Genomic DNA, 18,843 nt, shown 5'->3' with positions numbered 1-18,843 from the left:
AGAATGCAGTAGTTGTATCTAGTTCCAGTCAGAATGCAGTAGTTAGTTGTATCATGTTCCAGTCAGAATGCAGTAGTTAGTTGTATCATGTTCCAGTCAGAATGCAGTAGTTGTATCTAGTTCCAGTCAGAATGCAGTAGTTGTATCTTGTTCCAGTCAGAATGCAGTAGTTGTATCTTGTTCCAGTCAGAATGCAGTAGTTGTATCTTGTTCCAGTCAGAATGCAGTAGTTGTATCTAGTTCCAGTCAGAATGCAGTAGTTGTATCTAGTTCCAGTCAGAATGCAGTAGTTGTATCTAGTTCCAGTCAGAATGCAGTAGTTGTATCATGTTCCAGTCAGAATGCAGTAGTTGTATCATGTTCCAGTCAGAATGCAGTAGTTGTATCTAGTTCCAGTCAGAATGCAGTAGTTGTATCATGTTCCAGTCAGAATGCAGTAGTTGTATCATGTTCCAGTCAGAATGCAGTAGTTGTATCTAGTTCCAGTCAGAATGCAGTAGTTGTATCTAGTTCCAGTCAGAATGCAGTAGTTGTATCATGTTCCAGTCAGAATGCAGTAGTTGTATCATGTTCCAGTCAGAATGCAGTAGTTGTATCATGTTCCAGTCAGAATGCAGTAGTTGTATCATGTTCCAGTCAGAATGCAGTAGTTGTATCATGTTCCAGTCAGAATGCAGTAGTTGTATCTAGTTCCAGTCAGAATGCAGTAGTTGTATCTAGTTCCAGTCAGAATGCAGTAGTTGTATCTTGTTCCAGTCAGAATGCAGTAGTTGTATCTTGTTCCAGTCAGAATGCAGTAGTTGTATCTTGTTCCAGTCAGAATGCAGTAGTTGTATCTTGTTCCAGTCAGAATGCAGTAGTTATATCTAGTTCCAGTCAGAATGCAGTAGTTGTATCTAGTTCCAGTCAGAATGCAGTAGTTGTATCTAGTTCCAGTCAGAATGCAGTAGTTGTATCTAGTTCCAGTCAGAATGCAGTAGCTGTATCTAGTTCCAGTCAGAATGCAGTAGTTGTATCATGTTCCAGTCAGAATGCAGTAGTTGTATCATGTTCCAGTCAGAATGCAGTAGTTGTATCATGTTCCAGTCAGAATGCAGTAGTTGTATCATGTTCCAGTCAGAATGCAGTAGTTGTATCATGTTCCAGTCAGAATGCAGTAGTTGTATCTAGTTCCAGTCATAATGCAGTAGTTGTATCTAGTTCCAGTCAGAATGCAGTAGTTGTATCTAGTTCCAGTCAGAATGCAGTAGTTGTATCTAGTTCCAGTCAGAATGCAGTAGTTGTATCTAGTTCCAGTCAGAATGCAGTAGTTGTATCTAGTTGTATCTTGTTCTTTAGCTGTTTACTACTCTTTCTACAACTCCCTTTCCATAACACACTTTGAGAGTCTAATTCCTTCATTTGAATCACAATCCCACTGTGGCTCTTCAGAGGTGCTGAGAAAAGTCCGACAGCCACAGAGGCTGGTGTTTTTCCTCAGTAGGTAGTGTATTATACATGCGGGGCGCCCTCTGAAACAAGCAGTGTCCCTTTTTGCACCCTATATAGTGCACTGCTTTTCACCAGAATCCTATGGGCCCCGGTCAAAAGTAGGGCACTACCCAGGGAATAGAGTGCTATTTGGGGAGGCAAACACAGGCTATGATCATACAGGTCACCTGAGGGGCCCTCTCCAGCATCTGCTTTGTGTTGTCTTTCATGTGGCCTGCGTGTATTCAGATGCAGAGCAGAGAGGACTAAATAGAACCACTCCGTCTGCCAGAGACACCAAATACATTTGATATGTTGTGATCTAAAAGCCAGAACTGATCCCAAATCAGGGCTTACACTCTTAGACGCTTGATAAATACAGCCCCTGGCCCTTGAAGAGAAGCCTCGGTCTATAGCCAATTGCTCAATAGAAGTTTTGTAGCACATACAGCTATCGAGATGACACACTTGTGTGCTAACACAATGTTAGACACACACACACACACACACACACACACACACACACACACACACACACACACACACACACACACACACACACACACACACACACAGAGTGCACAAAACATTAGGAACACCTTCCTAATATTCATTTGCACCCCCTTTAGCCCTCAGAACAGAATCAATTTGTTGAGGCATGGACTCTACAAGGTGTTGAAAGCGTTCCACATGGATGCTGGCCCATGTTGGCTCCAATGCTTCCCACAGTTGTGTCAAGTCGGCTGAATGTCCTTTGGGTGGTGGACCATTCCTGATACAGACGGGAAACTGTTGAGCTTCAAAAACCCAGCAGCGTTACAGTTCTGTCACAAACCGGTGCGCCTGGCACCTACTACCATACCCCGTTCAAAGGCACTTCAATCGATTGTCTTGCCCATTCGCCCTCTGAATGGCACACATACACAATCCATGTCTCAATTGTCTCAAGGCTTAAAACTCCTTTAACCTGTCTCCTCCCCTTCATCTACACTGATTTAACTTTTGTTTATGTGACAAAACAAGCAAGTATGGTGTAGAGAATCATTGCACCATCTACAACCGCTGTGAAATACATTTTCTATGACCAAAAATGTTGTATCTTCAGCTGTTTGAAGCTGGTGTTCAAAACTGAAAGTAAGCCCCCATAGAACGGATCTACCACTTCTTAGACTTGCTTTCAATGACAATGACAGATTTATAAGTCACATTTCTATATGCATTTGGTCGGGTTGCCCGAAAAGTGACATATTTATTGCAGCTTTAACAGGTGACGTCAACAAGGGATCATAGCTTTCACCTGGATTCGCCTGGTCAGTCTGTCATGGAAAAGAGCAGGTGTTCCTAAATGTTTTGCACACTCAGTGGACAGACCATATAGACTAGAGGTCGACCGATTATGATTTTTCAACGCCGATACCGATTATTGGAGGGCCAAAAAAAGCCGATACCGATTAATCGGACGATTTTTTTATTTTATTTGTAATAATGACAATTACAACAATACTGAATGAACACTTATTTTAACTAAATATAATACATCAATAAAATCTATTTAGCCTCAAATAAATAATGAAACATGTTCAATTTGGTTTAAATAATGCAAAAACAAAGTGTTGGAGAAGAAAGTAAAAGTGCAATATGTGCCATGTAAGAAAGATAACGTTTAAGTGCCTTGCTCAGAACATGAGAACATATGAAAGCTGGTGGTTCCTTTTAACATGAGTCTTCAATATTCCTAGCTATGACGTTTTAGGTTGTAGTTATTATAGGATTTATAGGACAATTTCTCTCTATACGATTTGTATTTCATATACCTTTAACTATTGGATGTTCTTATAGGCACTTTAGTATTGCCAGTGTAACAGTATAGCTTCCGTCCCTCTCCTCGCTCCTACCTGGGCTCGAACCAGGAACACATCGACAACAGCCACCCTCGAAGCAGCATCACCCATGTAGAGCAAGGGGAAAAACTACTCCAAGTCTCAGAGCGAGTGATGTTTGAAACGCTATTAGCGCGCACCCGCTAACTAGCAAGCTATTTCACATCGGTTACACCAGCCTAATCTTGGGAGTTAACAGGCTTGAAGTCATAAACAGCGCAATGCATTGCGAACAGCTGCTGGCAAAACGCACGAAAGTGCTGTTTGAATGAATGCTTACGAGCCTGCTGCTGCCTACCACCGCTCAGTCAGACTGCTCTATCAAATCATAGACTTAATTCTAATATAAGAACACACAGAAATACGAGCCTTCGGTCATTAATATGGTCGAATCCGGAAACTATCATCTCGAAAAATAGAGAAGCGGTCCGTATTTTATCTAACGGGTGGCATCCATAAGTCTAAATATTCCTGTTACATTGCACAACCTTCAATGGTATGTCATAATTACGTAAAATTCTGGCAAATTAGTTCGCAACGAGCCAGGCAATGAACGCAAGAGCAGTGACACAATTTCATGTTAGCGGGCAATATTAACTAAATATGCAGGTTTAAAAATATATACTTGTGTATTGATTTTAAAGAAAGGCATTGATGTTTATGGTTAGGTACATTGGTGCAACGTCAGTACTTTTTTCGCAAATGCGCTTGTTAAATCAACACCGTTTGTCGAAGTAGGCTGTGATTCGATGAGAAATTAACAGGCACTGCATCAATTATATGCAACACAGGACACGTTAGATAAAATAGTAATATCATCAACCATGTGTAGTTAACTAGTGATTATGTTAAGATTGATAGTTTTTTATAAGATAAGTTTAATGCTAGCTAGCAACTTACCCTGGCTTCTTGCTGCCCTCGCGTAACAGCTAGTCAGCCTGCCACGCAGGCTCCTCGTGGAGTGCAATGTAAGGCAGGTGGTTAGAGCGTTGGACTAGTAACCAGAAGGTTGCAAAAACGAATCCCCGAATCCCCCCTGAACAAGGCAGTTAACCCCCGTTCCTAGGCCGTCATTGAAAATAAGAATGTGTTCTTAATCTGACTTGCCTAGTTAAATAAAGGTGTAAAAAAATATATATATATATATATATATATTTTTTTTTTTTAATCGGCAAATCGGTGGCCAAAAATACCGATTACAGATTGTTATGAAAACTTGAAATCAGCCCTAATTAATCGGCCATTCCGATTAATCGGTCGACCTCTAATATAGACTACCTTGGCTTCCAGACGCATCCGATCAATAGTGTTCTCTGCCTCAGCATACTTGGTCAACAGCCGGTTGTAGTCCTCCTAGAGAAAAGAGGGGGAAGGAGAGGGGGGAGTGAAAACTGTGAGCTGGATAGGAAGTAGAGAAGCACTACCCAGAGATAGTCAATTAGAGAATCATTCAGTGAATTTGTTAGTGAATTGGTGTCAGTGTGTCAGACACTTGAAAAGTCGGAGTACGCCAGAACGCTAAGGAATCAGAGTTAGTCTGAGTGTGTGCCCGTGGTGTACTCCTAATCTCTGTGTATTCACCTGCAGCTGCTGTACCAGAGTGCTGGCCTGTTGTGGGCATCTGAAATCCTCTGGCACCATAGAGTTTAGGGGCCTGTGGGGCCCGTTGGGCGGCGAGGGGGATTGGGGTCCGTCTGTACTGCTCAGCAGCACCTCTCTCACTATGTCAGCAGGGGACTTGAACACCAGGGGGGGCTCCACTGACAGAGACCTCTTTCTGGGGGAGCCTTTGCTCTTGGGGGGGGTGTAGCCGCTCTTAGGGAAGTGGACCCTGGGCTCTACCTTGGAGAAGTCTGGGGTGGGGTAGTTCAGTGGGCCTCTTCGGCCCTCGTCCATGTCAGGGTCATGACTCCTGGGTTGGGGTTTGGGGGGGCTCTCCCTGGGGGTCTGGTGGCTCCAGTTCTTGGTGCTGCTGTGAAGGGGGGACTGTGAGGGTACATGCCAGGATTTCTGAGAGGAACAAACCATGGCTTGTGGGGTGTCAGATAAGCTCTGTCTTATCTTCCTCGGATAGGGGTGTTGCCGATGGTTAACGCCTGGCTCATCCTGTGGGCTCTCTCCACCCCTCTCTTTTCTCTCGCTGAGTTGGGAAGATATCCCACACTCAGGAGAGATAGCTGCTGGGTAAGGGGAGGTCCTAGGCTTGAGATCCTCCCCCCCTGACTCAAGCACCCAATGAGGCCTGGGGGCGTTGCTCATCCGGCTGCTGCGGGATTCCGGAAGGCTCTCTGTGAAGGTGGGATCCTCCGGGAAAGTCTCGGCTTCAATCCCTGGAGCATAGGCCAACTCCTCGGAGGAGAAGTGGAGGAGGTGAGGAAAGGTAGAACTCCTGGGAGGGGAGGGGAGAGACTGCGGGGATGAACAGAGCAGGTCGGGAGGGAAAATGGAGGAGAGGTTTCCAGACACACTCTCTCCCAACCGTTCCCCCCCTCTGCTGTCACTCTCTGAGAGTTCACTTGTCTCCTCTATTTGTAGGTCGGCCGTATAACTGCCTATGGCACGAACCTCTCTCTCCTCCTTCTCCCACTCTTCTCCTCTGACACTAAGGCCCTGATCCCAGCCAGGCCCAGCCCCGGCTATGACAGGATATGCCATCATATCAGTTTGTGCATGTGGCTCGCTGTCCTCCTCCTCCTCTCCATCCTCCTCTACCTCCTTCTCGTCCTCCGTCATGTCCAGCTGTCTGTCTCTCTCTGGGAGACGCTCCATCCGCTGCCTGTCGACCACGCAGCTCTGCTCCTCTTCAACCTTCTGCTGCTCCTCTTCCTCACTCCAGATCTCCACACTGTCCTTGTCCTCCGGGAGATCGTCATCTAACAGAGAAAGAGAGGGGCATGGGAGAAGAGTCAGTTCAGATGCATCCATCTCAGCGGTAACCGTGTTCATAAACTAGCTTATTTAATGAAATATCAATACACACATAGCATGGTCACCCCTGCTTGCAGGCCTTAGGCAGCTTAGGTCTTTGATGGCACCCTATTCCCTGCATGGCGCATTACTTTTGACCAGCGCCTTACTGGCCGTTGATAGCAATAACATTGTTGTGACATTGTTAGTAATGTATGTGTGACTCACAGAGTGACAGAGTGTGCCTGTCCTCTCCAGGTGGCTCAGAGTCCTGCAGCTCACTCAGGTTATAACTCAGCTCCTCCAGAGGGTCTACCAGCCCCAGCCCACCCGCCCTACTGGGGGACAGGGACCCCTCCAAGGCTCCAGAGTACCGGGGTGGATTCTCCTCTCCCTCCTCTTCTCCTCCCAGACCCACATCCTCCAAGGCCTCGTCCAGTCCTATGATCCCGTTCTCATCCATCTGGGTGTGGAAGCCCTCCTCCTCTTCTGCTTTCCTGTCCCAACCTTCCTCATCCTCCTCTTCCTCTTCCCCCCAGTCCACCTCTGAGCCTATGGAGCTGAAGGGAGAGGGGCGTTGAGGAGCGGGGGTCCAGAACAAAATTCCTGCCCTTGTGCGTTGCCCTCTGGTCTCCATCCTCTCTCAGATCTGACCTCTGACCTCTAGCCAGATCTGGTGTCGCCCAGTATCCTGATTGGCTGCTCCTCTGAAGCCCACCTCCAAAGCCATGGCTTAGAATCTAGCCTACTGGCTGAAGGCCTATGTCCGTCTTATGGAAAGCTTTGTCACTGGGGACACCTGATGCCCTGAAACCAAATGCAGTAACAATAATGAGAGAAAGAACTTCACCCAGTTTCTGATACAACACATTTCAAATGCGAGCACACATCTTCACGGACGCACACGTTCACTTCAACATCTGGCGATTGGGAAAAGCCAAATGCAGCTCTATACCGCATCCCTACCTCTCTGTAAGATGTGACTTCACCACACCGCAAACTGCAGGCCATCTTTAAGGCAGTAAGTAGGGCAGTCATTCACACGATGCAGAACACAGATCGCAGCGCTAATGAACTGTGACTAAAGAGCAAGGAAATGAACAGTCTGTCTCCATCCTCACACACAGCTGCTCCCTAAAGTTAACATGGAGGCATCTAAACCAATCAGCAGTCAACCATGTGTCGCTCCTTCACTATGCCCAATCTTTACATTTCATCATATTTACTATACATATTAAAAAAACTATTGTTGCTTCATTCAAAGACAGATAAAAAAGGGGGAGACAAATTGCATGAATGAATTCCTAAATGTACAGTACTCTTAGAAAAAACATATCTCCGTGGCTCAGTATCAGTCAGGCTGTGCATATTAGATCACTAGGTTCACATTTTATATCTCCGTTTTGAAAGATTGCTTTTTAGGCTAATAATGGAAAAACATTTTGGGGGTTTTATCAAAAACAGGGAACATCAAGATCAACTATTTCTGGATGTCATGGAGTATGGGTGTGTAAAGTCTCTTCAGTCCTACCTACTACAGAGCACTGGGGTTGTTGTTAACGGTCCCCATAGTAACCGACAACACCAACGCGGAGAACAACAGGCCTCAATGCTGCACTTCACACCCCCACCTTCAGCCAAACAGCATTCGGAGCATTGACTCATGGACAAGACAAGAAGCAGCGAGGGGAGACGAGTGAGAGACGTTTCTGGGGGTTTGCTGGGGAAGCTGACAAAGCCTTATCTGTACATGAGACACTTGTTACCTCCTCACCATACTACAGTACTCTTTCATGCACTTCAAAGCACCGCACAAAGGCACACAGAAATTCTACTTGTAAAGGTGTTGTAGGAGGAACTATGGAACACAACACAAAAAAAAGAGGGAAAACAAATCCGTTTTCCAAGACACACGGACCCGGAAAGTGAAGCAGCAAGCTTAGACTTGGCCACCGTGCATCGTGGTCCTCATCAATATGCCAGATTAGCAAAAGCAGATTATTTGGAGAGTGCTGCTTCTAATCTGACACACGAACCCATCAGCAGTGTCTTCTAGCATACACACACCAGCTCATCTTTGTTGTGGAGGAAACAAACAGGACTCTCACTATGTGTGGAACAAGCAACAGGCTCATAGCCCCTCTGTCCTCCTTTCATACGCATGTATGGAGAGTCTCTCTCCGCGGAGAGGAGGCAGCTGGGCTGACGCACAACCTATCCAAACCGAGACAACAGGGAGAACACAAGCTCTTCAGGCAGACAAACAATTTAAGGGCATTTTTCATAGCTAATTTCAGCTCCGGGACTTGGTTCATCAGTGAACATCAAACGTATTTTTGATGTAGCCTAGATAGAATGCATTCAACATAAACAATTTAGGCAGTCGATCTTAAAACAGGCCCACGTTCAGATGATGCACATCTTCACTCGTCATTACAGCAATATCACAGCCATTCGCTGGATTGTGAAGCATCAAGAATGGACTCACCTGTTGCTTCAATCCAAGCGGCGTGTGCATACAGCCCATGAGGCACTCCGAGGTTGCGTTATGTGGTCAGGCTGGGTTATTAAACCCTGAGGGGCTCACCAACAGCTCACAGCCAGTCAGCCAGTCAGACGGACAGACAGCCAGACAGACCCAGTAGAAGTCCTGCATCTCCAGAGAGCCCCACTGACAGCTAGGCTAATCCCCGGAGTGCCAGTGGAGCTCTCTCTCTCTCTCTCTCTCTCTCTCTCTCTCTCTCTCTCTCTAGTCTGGGATAACGAGAGCTGCTAGGCTAATTAGTGCACCTGCCAGGCTCTCCTCTCGCAGACTCCCAGCCCTCCCTCCCAAAGCTGTCAGGACAGACGTCAACAGAGCCAAAAGCAACATGTTTCAGTTTTGTTAGGCTGACGACCAGAGCATTCTGCCCATTCAGAGAATCTATTTGAAGCCTCCGGACTTCACCCACGCTGAGAGAGTCCAGTCCTGTGAAGGTTGGCTAAGATGGCCTACTAACTAACTAAGCAAACATAGGCTAATCTTCTTACAAGGCGAGGGGAGAGATAAGGACATGCAGACAGACACAGAGCTAGGAGAAACCAACCTGGGCCTTATGCTGAGCCAAACCAAAGTCAGGGGACCACGGAAGTGTTGCAAAATTCCCAAGTCTCCCAACTGCCTACCTACAAGACTTTCCATCCTGACAACACGCTATACCAGTTCGTCTACATCTAGTGAGTGGAAGACATAGTCCCACAACGGACTGCAAGTATGGGGATAATGAGGGTTTAAGGGGTTCCTTGGGTCCATGATGGGGTAAAGCGTCAACACAGAGACAGCCCAAAAACCCATCAGACGTTTAACCTGTTCTTAAGTTATACCTGTGTAGTAGGCTAGTAGCATTAGTAATACATAGTAATTACAGTATACATTTTTTAGTAAGAGCTTTGTAAGTGCATAGCAATGGAGTTGAGAGGTTTTTTGTTGTCATTACTTAAGTGTACTAACACACAACACAGTACGTTAGTACTTTTGAGTACTTTCTCTCAATGACTGAATCCACTTTGTGACTTTGTTCAAGAATCCTCATTACTTGTGACAATCAAGAACACTACACATTTACAAATTCTAAACTTACCTCGTGTTAATATCATCCAAGGCAGCTGAAGCAGAAATTCAGAGAGACATCGAGATTGCAGCATGGGCAGACTTCAAAGTAGCAGGCCTTGGTTGCCTTGAGAACCGCTTCCAAACTACAAAAAGACCCAGCCCAATGTCACCAAGCGATGCATTGCAAACCACGTCTTCACTCAAAGCCACCCACTTTACCTGAGTAAACCCCCCCAAAAAACGGAACTATAGCTAGGTTCAGTTTCAATTCAGCCATCGGAGATACTATTAGCAAAGAGTATGCAGTACATTCAAAAAAGTGGGTAATAGTTAGGTAGCTAGCTAGCTTAGCTAGAAACTATTCTGCACTTTCTAGGGATTGTACACACTCTCCAATGTTGTGTTGGCGCGATCCAAGTCTTTTATCTACATAATCAGTATTCGAATTCCCATCACTTAAAACTAAAAGTCCTAAATGTGATCGTGGCTAAATCATGGCGAAGGCAAATGAACTGGTTGGTCATACCTGTGATCGTGTGTATTAACGTCAATCCATCGGGAAAAAAGCGAAATAGTACCGTTGGCTAATAATTCCATTCTCGGAGCGTGGCACTGATTTTTCTGGAGGAAAAGTTATTAAAGAAACCGAACTGACGCCAAAAGCAAAGTGCCGATTGGTTCGCTGCATCGCTTGGGGGAAGGACTTGGCTTGGACTGACGTTTCCAAAAAAATACACTGATAAAAACATTGACGGTACATTAATATGAAAATGTAGACAGAATAAAATAAGTGCACATCCAGTGTGTCAGAGATCAACTCTATAGCCTCCTGAATAATTCTCAGAATGTAATAAGACTCGACTGATCAAGGGGGAGATAAAAACATATTTTGTATAATTTTCATCCACACGAGGGCAGCATTTTCTTAGATTTCAACTCGACTTGCCATCAATTATTGTTCCTCTAGATTGCGCAGTTAGATGATTTACAGCAGAACCTTCATGCATGTATGATTCTACATATTGTGTGATACTGTATCTGCAGTTATTTTCCACATGACTGAAAACGCCCATTATTCCCACATATGTTGTAGCGAATTCGGAGGATTTGAACTCTGGTCCAACGACTGTCAAGCAAACACCTTAACTGATCCTATATCAGCACTACAACTGAGACAATTTATGATTATTGGCCCAAGTCTCCCCTATCCATGTGATCTAAAATGCAAAACGATCCTAGATCAGCACTCAGAGTAACAGACAGACAAGCAGACAGATCAAATCAAATCAAATTTATTTTTATATAGCCCTTCGTACATCAGCTGATATTCTCAAAGTGCTGTACAGAAACCCAGCCTAAAACCCCAAACAGCAAGCAAAGCATGTGAAAGAAGCACGGTGGCTAGGAAAAACTCCCTAGGAAAAACTCCCTAGAAAGGCCAAAAACCTAGGAAGAAACCTAGAGAGGAACCAGGCTATGAGGAGTGGCCAGTCCTCTTCTGGCTGTGCAGGGTGGATATTATAACAGAACATGGTCAAGATGTTAAAATGTTAAAATGTTCATAAATGACCAGCATGGTCAAATAATAATAATCATAGTAGTTGTCGAGGGTGCAACAAGCACGTCCGGTGAACAGGTCAGGGTTCCATAGCCGCAGGCAGAACAGTTGAAACTGGAGCAGCAGCACGGCCAGGTGGACTGGGGACAGCAAGGAGTCATCATACCAGGTAGTCCTGAGGCATGGTCCTAGGGCTCAGGTCCTCCGAGAGAAAGACAGAAAGAGAGAAAGAGAGAATTAGAGAGAGCATATTTAAATACACACAGGACACCGGATAAGACAAGAGAAATACTCCAGATGTAACAGACTGACCCTAGCCCCCCGACACATAAACTACTGCAGCATAAATACTGGAGGCTGAGACAGGAGGGATCAGAAGACACTGTGGCCCCATCCGATGATACCCCCGGACAGGGCCAAACAGGCAGGATATAACCCCACCCACTTTGCCAAAGCACAGCCCCCACACCACTAGAGGGATGTCTCCAACCACCAACTTACTGTCCTAAGACAAGGCCGAGTATAGCCCACAACGATCTCCGCCATGGCACAACCCAAGGGGGGGGCGCCAACCCAGACAGGAAGACCACGTCAGTGACTCAACCCACTCAAGTGACGCACCCCTCCCATGGACGGCATGGAAGAACACCAGTAGGCCAGTGACTCAGCCCCTGTAAAAGGGTTAGAGGCAGAGAATCCCATTGGAAAGAGGGGAACCGGCAAGGCAGAGACAGCAAGGGCGGTTCGTTGCTCCAGCCTTTCCGTTCACCTTCACACTCCTGGGCCAGACTATACTTAATCATAGGACCTACTGAAGAGATAAGTCTTCAGTAAAGACTTAAAAGTTGAGACTGAGTCTGCGTCTCTCACATTGGTAGGCAGACCATTCCATAAAAATGGAGCTCTATAGGAGAAAGCCCTACCTCCAGCCGTTTGCTTAGAAATTCTAGGGACAATTAGGAGGCCTGCGTCTTGTGACCGTAGCGTACGTGTAGGTATGTACGGCAGGACCAAATCGGAAAGATAGGTAAGAGCAAGCCCATGTAATGCTTTGTAGGTTAGCAGTAAAACCTTGAAATCAGCCCTTGCCTTAACAGGAAGCCAGTGTAGGGAGGCTAGCACTGGAGTAATATGATCAAACTTTTTGGTTCTAGTCAGGATTCTAGCAGCCGTATTTAGCACTAACTGAAGTTTATTTAGTGCTTTATCCGGGTAGCCGGAAAGTAGAGCATTGCAGTAGTCCAGCCTAGAAGTAACAAAAGCATGGATTAATTTTTCTGCGTCATTTTTGGACAGAACATTTCTGATTTTTGCAATGTTACGTAGATGGAAAAAAGCTGTCATTGAAACAGTCTTGATATGTTCTTCAAAAGAGAGATCAGGGTCCAGAGTAACGCCGAGGTCCTTCACAGTTTTATTTGAGACGACTGTACAACCATCCAGATTAATTGTCAGATTCAACAGAAGATCTCTTTGTTTCTTGGGACCTAGAACAAGCATCTCTGTTTTGTCCGAGTTTAAAAGTAGAAAGTTTGCAGCCATCCACTTCTTTATGTCTGAAACACAGGCTTCTAGCGAGGGCAATTTTGGGGCTTCACCATGTTTCATTGAAATGTACAGCTGTGTGTCGTCCGCATAGCAGTGAAATTTAACATTATGTTTTCGAATGACATCCCCAAGAGGTAAAATATATAGTGAAAACAATAGTGGTCCTAAAACGGAACCTTGAGGAACACCGAAATTTACAATTGATTTGTCAGAGGACAAACCATTCACAGAGACAAACTGATATCTTTCCGACAGATAAGATCTAAACCAGGCCAGAACTTGTCCATGTAGACCAATTTGGGTTTCCAATCTCTCCAAAAGAATGTGGTGATCGATGGTATCAAAAGCGGCACTAAGATCTAGGAGCACGAGGACAGATGCAGAGCCTCGGTCTGACGTCATTAAAAGGTCATTTACCACCTTCACAAGTGCAGTCTCAGTGCTATGATGGGGTCTAAAACCAGACTGAAGCGTTTCGTATACATTGTTTGTCTTCAGGAAGGCAGTGAGTTGCTGTGCCACAGCTTTTTCTAAAATTTTTGAGAGGAATGGAAGATTCGATATAGGCCGATAGTTTTTTATAATTTCTGGATCAAGATTCGGCTTTTTCAAGAGAGGCTTTATTACTGCCACTTTTAGTGAGCTTGGTACACATCCGGTGGATAGAGAGCCGTTTATTATGTTCAACATAGGAGGGCCAAGCACAGGAAGCAGCTCTTTCAGTAGTTTAGTTGGAATAGGGTCCAGTATGCAGCTTGAGGGTTTGGAGGCCATGATTATTTTCATCATTGTGTCAAGAGATACAGTACTAAAACACTTTAGTATCTCCCTTGATCCTAGGTCCTGGCAGAGTTGTGTAGACTCAGGACAATGGAGCTTTGGAGGAATACCCAGATTTAAAGAGGAGTCTGTAATTTGCTTTCTAATGATCATGATCGTTTCCTCAAAGAAGTTCATAAATGTATTACTGCTGAAGTGAAAGCCATCCTCCATTTGCGAAGGCTACTTTTTAGTTAGCTTTGCGACAGTATCAAAAAGAAATTTCGGATTGTTCTTATTTTCCTCAATTAAGTTGGAAAAATAGGATGATCGAGCAGCAGTGAGGGCTCTTCGATACTGCACGGTACTGTCTTTCCAAGCTAGTCGGAAGACTTCCAGTTTGGTGTGGAGCCATTTCCGTTCCAATTTTCTGGAAGCTTGCTTCAGAGCTCGTGTATTTTCTGTATACCAGGGAGCTAGTTTCTTATGACAGATGTTTTTAGTTTTTAGGGGTGCAACTGCATCTAGGGTATTGCGCAAGGTTAAATTGAGTTCCTCGGTTAGGTGGTTAGCCGATTTTTGTCCTCTGACGTCCTTGGGTAGGCAGAGGCAGTCTGAAAGGGCAACAAGGAATCTTTGGGTTGTCTGAGAATTTATAGCACGACTTTTAATGCTCCTTGGTTGGGGTCTGAGCAGATTATTTGTTGCAATTGCAAACGTAATAAAATGGTGGTCCGATAGTCCAGGATTATGAGGAAAAACATTTAGATCCACAACATTTATTCCATGGGACAAAACTAGGTCCAGAGTATGACTGTGGCAGTGAGTAGGTCCAGAGACATGTTGGACAAAACCCACTGAGTCGATGATGGCTCCGAAAGCCTTTTGGAGTGGGTCTGTGGACTTTTCCATGTGAATGTTAAAGTCACCAAAAATTAGAATATTATCTGCTATGACTACAAGATCCGATAGGAATTCAGGGAACTCCGTGAGGAACACTGCATATGGCCCAGGAGGCCTGTAAACAGTAGCTATAAAAAGTGAGTGAGTAGGCTGCATAGATTTCATGACTAGAAGCTCAAAAGACGAAAACGTCATTGTTTTTTTTTTTGTAAATTGAAATTTGCTATCGTAAATGTTAGCAACACCTCCGCCTTTGCAGGATGCACGGGGGGTATGGTCACTAGTGTAACCAGGGGGTGAGGCCTCATTTAACACAGTAAATTCATCAGGCTTAAGCCTTGTTTCAGTCAGGCCAATCACATCAAGATTATTATCAGTGATTAGTTCATTGACTATAACTGCCTTGGAAGTGAGGGATCTAACATTAAGTAACCCAATTTTGAGATGTGAGGTATCACAATCTCTTTCAATAATGGCAGGAATGGAGGAGGTCTTTATACTAGTGAGATTGCTAAATCGAACACCGCCATTTTTAATTTTGCCCAACCTAGATCGAGGCACAGACACGGTCTCAATGGGGAAAGCTGAGCTGACTACGCTGACTGTGCTAGTGGCAGACTCCACTAAGCTGGCAGGCTGGCTAACAGCCTGCTGCCTGGCCTGCACCCTATTTCATTGTGGAGCTAGAGGAGTTAGAGCCCTGTCTATGTTCGTAGATAAGATGAGAGCACCCCTCCAGCTAGGATGGAGTCCGTTACTCCTCAACAGGCCAGGCTTGGTCCTGTTTGTGGGTGAGTCCCAGAAAGAGGGCCAATTATCTACAAATTCTATCTTTTGGGAGGGGCAGAAAACAGTTTTCAACCAGCGATTGAGTTGTGAGACTCTGCTGTAGAGCTCATCACTCCCCCTAACTGGGAGGGGGCCAGAGACAATTAATCGATGCCGACACATCTTTCTAGCTGATTTACACGCTGAAGCTATGTTGCGCTTGGTGACCTCTGACTGTTTCATCCTAACATCGTTGGTGCCGACGTGGATAACAATATCTCTATACTCTCTACACTCGCCAGTTTTAGCTTTAGCCAGCACCGTCTTTAGATTAGCCTTAACGTCGGTAGCCCTGCCCCCTGGTAAACAGTGTATGATCGCTGGATGATTAGTTTTAAGTCTAATACTGCGGGTAATGGAGTCGCCAATGACTAGGGTTTTCAATTTGTCAGAGCTAATGGTGGGAGCCGTCGGCGTCTCAGACCCCACAACGGGAGGAGTAGAGACCAGAGAAGTCTCGGCCTCCGACTCGCTTAATGGGGAGAACCGGTTGAAAGTTTCTGTCGGCTGAATAAGCGACACCGGTTGAGCATTCCTACAGCGTTTCCCTCCAGAAGCCATGAGAAAGATGTCCGGCTGCGGGGACCGTGCGAGGGGGTTTATACTAACGTTACTATGTGTACTTACTGGTGGCACAGACGCTGTTTCATCCTTTCCTACACTGAAATTACCCTTGCCTAACGATCGCGTCTGAAGCTGGGCTTGCAGCACAGCTATCCTTGCCGTAAGGCGATCGTTCTCCTGTATATTATAAGTACAACGACTGCAATTAGAAGGCATCATGTTAATGTTACTTAGCTTCGGCTGTTTGAAGTCCTGACGAACCATGTCCAGATAAAACCTCCGGGGTGAAAAAGTTGAATGAAAAAAGTTGAGTGAGGGAAAAAGTAAAAATATACGGTAATGAATAAGTAAAAAACCGTCAGGTAGCAAAGTAAGATCGGCAACAAAACGCACAGCAGCGTAAACAAGTCTGCAAGTTGTGACCGGAAACAATAGAGAATGAATCATAACTTAAAGGTTGCACAAATTCCAGTAACTTTGCCAAAGTTCCCAGGTCTTCCAGAGATCCTGGTTGGAGGATTCCTGATTTCCTGCTTGCTTATTCGCTGATTCTGGGAATTTTCCAAACCGGATTTCTGGAAAACATGAAAATGTTGGGAAAGTTACTGTAATTTTGCAAGCCTAATAGGCTATTCATGAATATGTATGATTCCTGTAACATCACGTGTTTGTGTATTGTCTGACTATATGGAACATTAGTAGGCTTGAATGTGAGTGTGAATGCCAGTATTTCTAATATTTCTATGTCATTGTTGTATTGTCATAAACTCACACAGCACTGCCTAAGCACAAAAAGACACAAACAGCCAGGCAGTTATTGTGCAGGTATCTTTACTGGAAAATGTAACACACTTCCTGTATAAATAGCATGGCTGTGTACACCACTTCTCATTAAACTGTACAAGAGGCAGGCAAATAGACAGAATGATAGGCAAATAAAGGCAAAAAGGAGGCAATTCAAGAGCTTTACGGGGTAGAAAGCAATACGAACGCTGAACTAAACATTTGCAGTCAATGGGGAGGCACGAGTGAGACAGGGAAAAAACAGTAGTGGTTATCAATATATTCCATTGAGTAGCGCAGGTTTTTGTGTTTAAGCTATGAGCAGAGGGGAGAGATAAATCACAATGACCAGTCTACTTTTGCATCCAAAATGGCACCCAATTCCCTATATAGTGCGTTATTTTTTACCAGCACCTTATGGGCCCCAAATGATATGTCTATAATCTAATTTCTGCGGTGTAGTTATGTTACTAACAGTGTTTAGGACATTACAAGACAAGGAGGATATCTGTTCGAAGAGTCCCTGTGTGTGGATTCATGCCTGAGTCAGTGTGTGCAAAAAGGAAGTGCATTGAAGTCACAGCCTGTTAGAAGTAGAACTTGGATTGACCAGTGTGTGTGTGTGTGTGTGTGTTTGTGTGTGTGTGTGTTTGTGTGTGTGTATTTGCCTTTTCCTTCTACCTGCATCAGGTCAACCTATCTTTCTCTCTCTCTCTCTCTCGCTCTCTCTCTTTGTCTCTCTTCCTTATCCTTGCGCTGCGTTCTCTTCCCATCTCCAGCGCAACAAAGTAGAAACAACTTTAGACACGGCACACCCTCCTCCCTCTGAAGGGTAGTCGGTGTCACGAGCACGTTGTAAAGACTAGGCTCAGGGAACAAAGTCATCATCTGTGATTCCTCCTCCCAGATAGCAGTGTTTAATAGTGACTGCCTTGTGGATAGAAGTAGGCCACACTCCCACACACACGCTGAATGATAAGCATTTGAGGTAGAATTGCCCGGGAAAAATGAAGTCTTCTCATGATTGTGTCTGATATCCTGAGTATGAATACAGAATAACATTGCATCCCAAATGGCAGATGGTTAGGAGATGATATAACCAAATACAGACAGAAGCACGAAATATATTCACAAATAAATGTATTCTCAAATGTTTTATTTTCTCTGTTACGCTGTGTGGACAGAACTGACATGCATGATTGTTGAAGACACTCCGGAGCTTACATGAAGGGAATTAAATAGTCTATAATGCGCACCACAGCAGCACCCGACTCAGACAGCGGTGTGTAGTTTACTGTAGCTGCTGGCAAAGTCATTCAAAGCCTATACTTTATCACTCAGGATGTAACTTCCCAGTGCAACTATTTTTGCCATGTAATGTTGTTACTCAAACAAAATCAGACAACCCCATCTCAGCCTCCAGTATTTATGCTGCAGTAGTTTATGTGTCGGGGGGCTAGGGTCAGTCTGTTACATCTGGAGTATTTCTCTTGTCTTATCCGGTATCCTGTGTGAATTTAAATATGCTCTCTCTAATTCTCTCTTTCTTTCTTTCTCTCGGAGGACCTGAGCCCTAGGACCATGCCTCAGGACTACCTGGCATGATGACTCCTTGCTGTCCCCAGTCCACCAGGCCGTGCTGCTGCTCCAGTTTCAACTGTTCTGCCTGTGGCTATGGAACCCTGACCTGTTCACCGGACGTGCTTGTTGCACCCTCGACAACTACTATGATTATTATTTTTAACCATGCTGGTCATTTATGAACATTTTAACATCTTGACCATGTTCTGTTATAATATCCACCCGGCACAGCCAGAAGAGGACTGGCCACCCCTCATAGCCTGGTTCCTCTCTAGGTTTCTTCCTAGGTTTTTGGCCTTTCTAGGGAGTTTTTCCTAGGGAGTTTTTCCTAGCCACCGTGCTTCTTTCACATGCATTGCTTGCTGTTTGGGTTTTAGGCTGGGTTTCTGTACAGCACGTTGAGATATCAGCTGATATACGAAGGGCTATATAAATACATTTGATTTGATTTGATTAAAACAGTTAACCTA

At 44.9% G+C, this 18,843-nt stretch overlaps 1 protein-coding gene and 1 long non-coding RNA gene across 2 annotated transcripts in view; one reads left to right on the top strand and one right to left on the bottom strand.

The window, feature by feature from the left end:
* The window catches only part of akna (AT-hook transcription factor), a 32,134-nt gene extending 21,475 nt beyond the window's left edge, over nucleotides 1-10,659 (bottom strand). Inside the window, exons 1-5 of the mRNA XM_014128363.3 lie at nucleotides 10,376-10,659; nucleotides 9,878-9,992; nucleotides 6,486-7,064; nucleotides 4,932-6,223; nucleotides 4,629-4,703 (exon numbers count right to left, since the gene is read on the bottom strand). Of these exons, the coding sequence (XP_013983838.2) occupies nucleotides 4,629-4,703; nucleotides 4,932-6,223; nucleotides 6,486-6,894 (1,776 nt within the window). The 5' untranslated portion in view covers nucleotides 6,895-7,064; nucleotides 9,878-9,992; nucleotides 10,376-10,659. The remainder of the gene's footprint in view (nucleotides 1-4,628; nucleotides 4,704-4,931; nucleotides 6,224-6,485; nucleotides 7,065-9,877; nucleotides 9,993-10,375) is intronic.
* LOC145859190 (uncharacterized) lies at nucleotides 9,064-18,843 on the top strand. The gene is made up of 2 exons (XR_014379438.1): nucleotides 9,064-9,473; nucleotides 18,356-18,843. It is a non-coding gene; the product is annotated as an uncharacterized LOC145859190 (long non-coding RNA).

This window comes from Salmo salar, chromosome 11, assembly GCF_965601325.2.
Source record: "Salmo salar chromosome 11, fSalSal1, whole genome shotgun sequence".
Lineage (NCBI taxonomy): Eukaryota > Metazoa > Chordata > Actinopteri > Salmoniformes > Salmonidae > Salmo > Salmo salar.
This window is presented reverse-complemented; position numbering and strand designations above follow the sequence as displayed.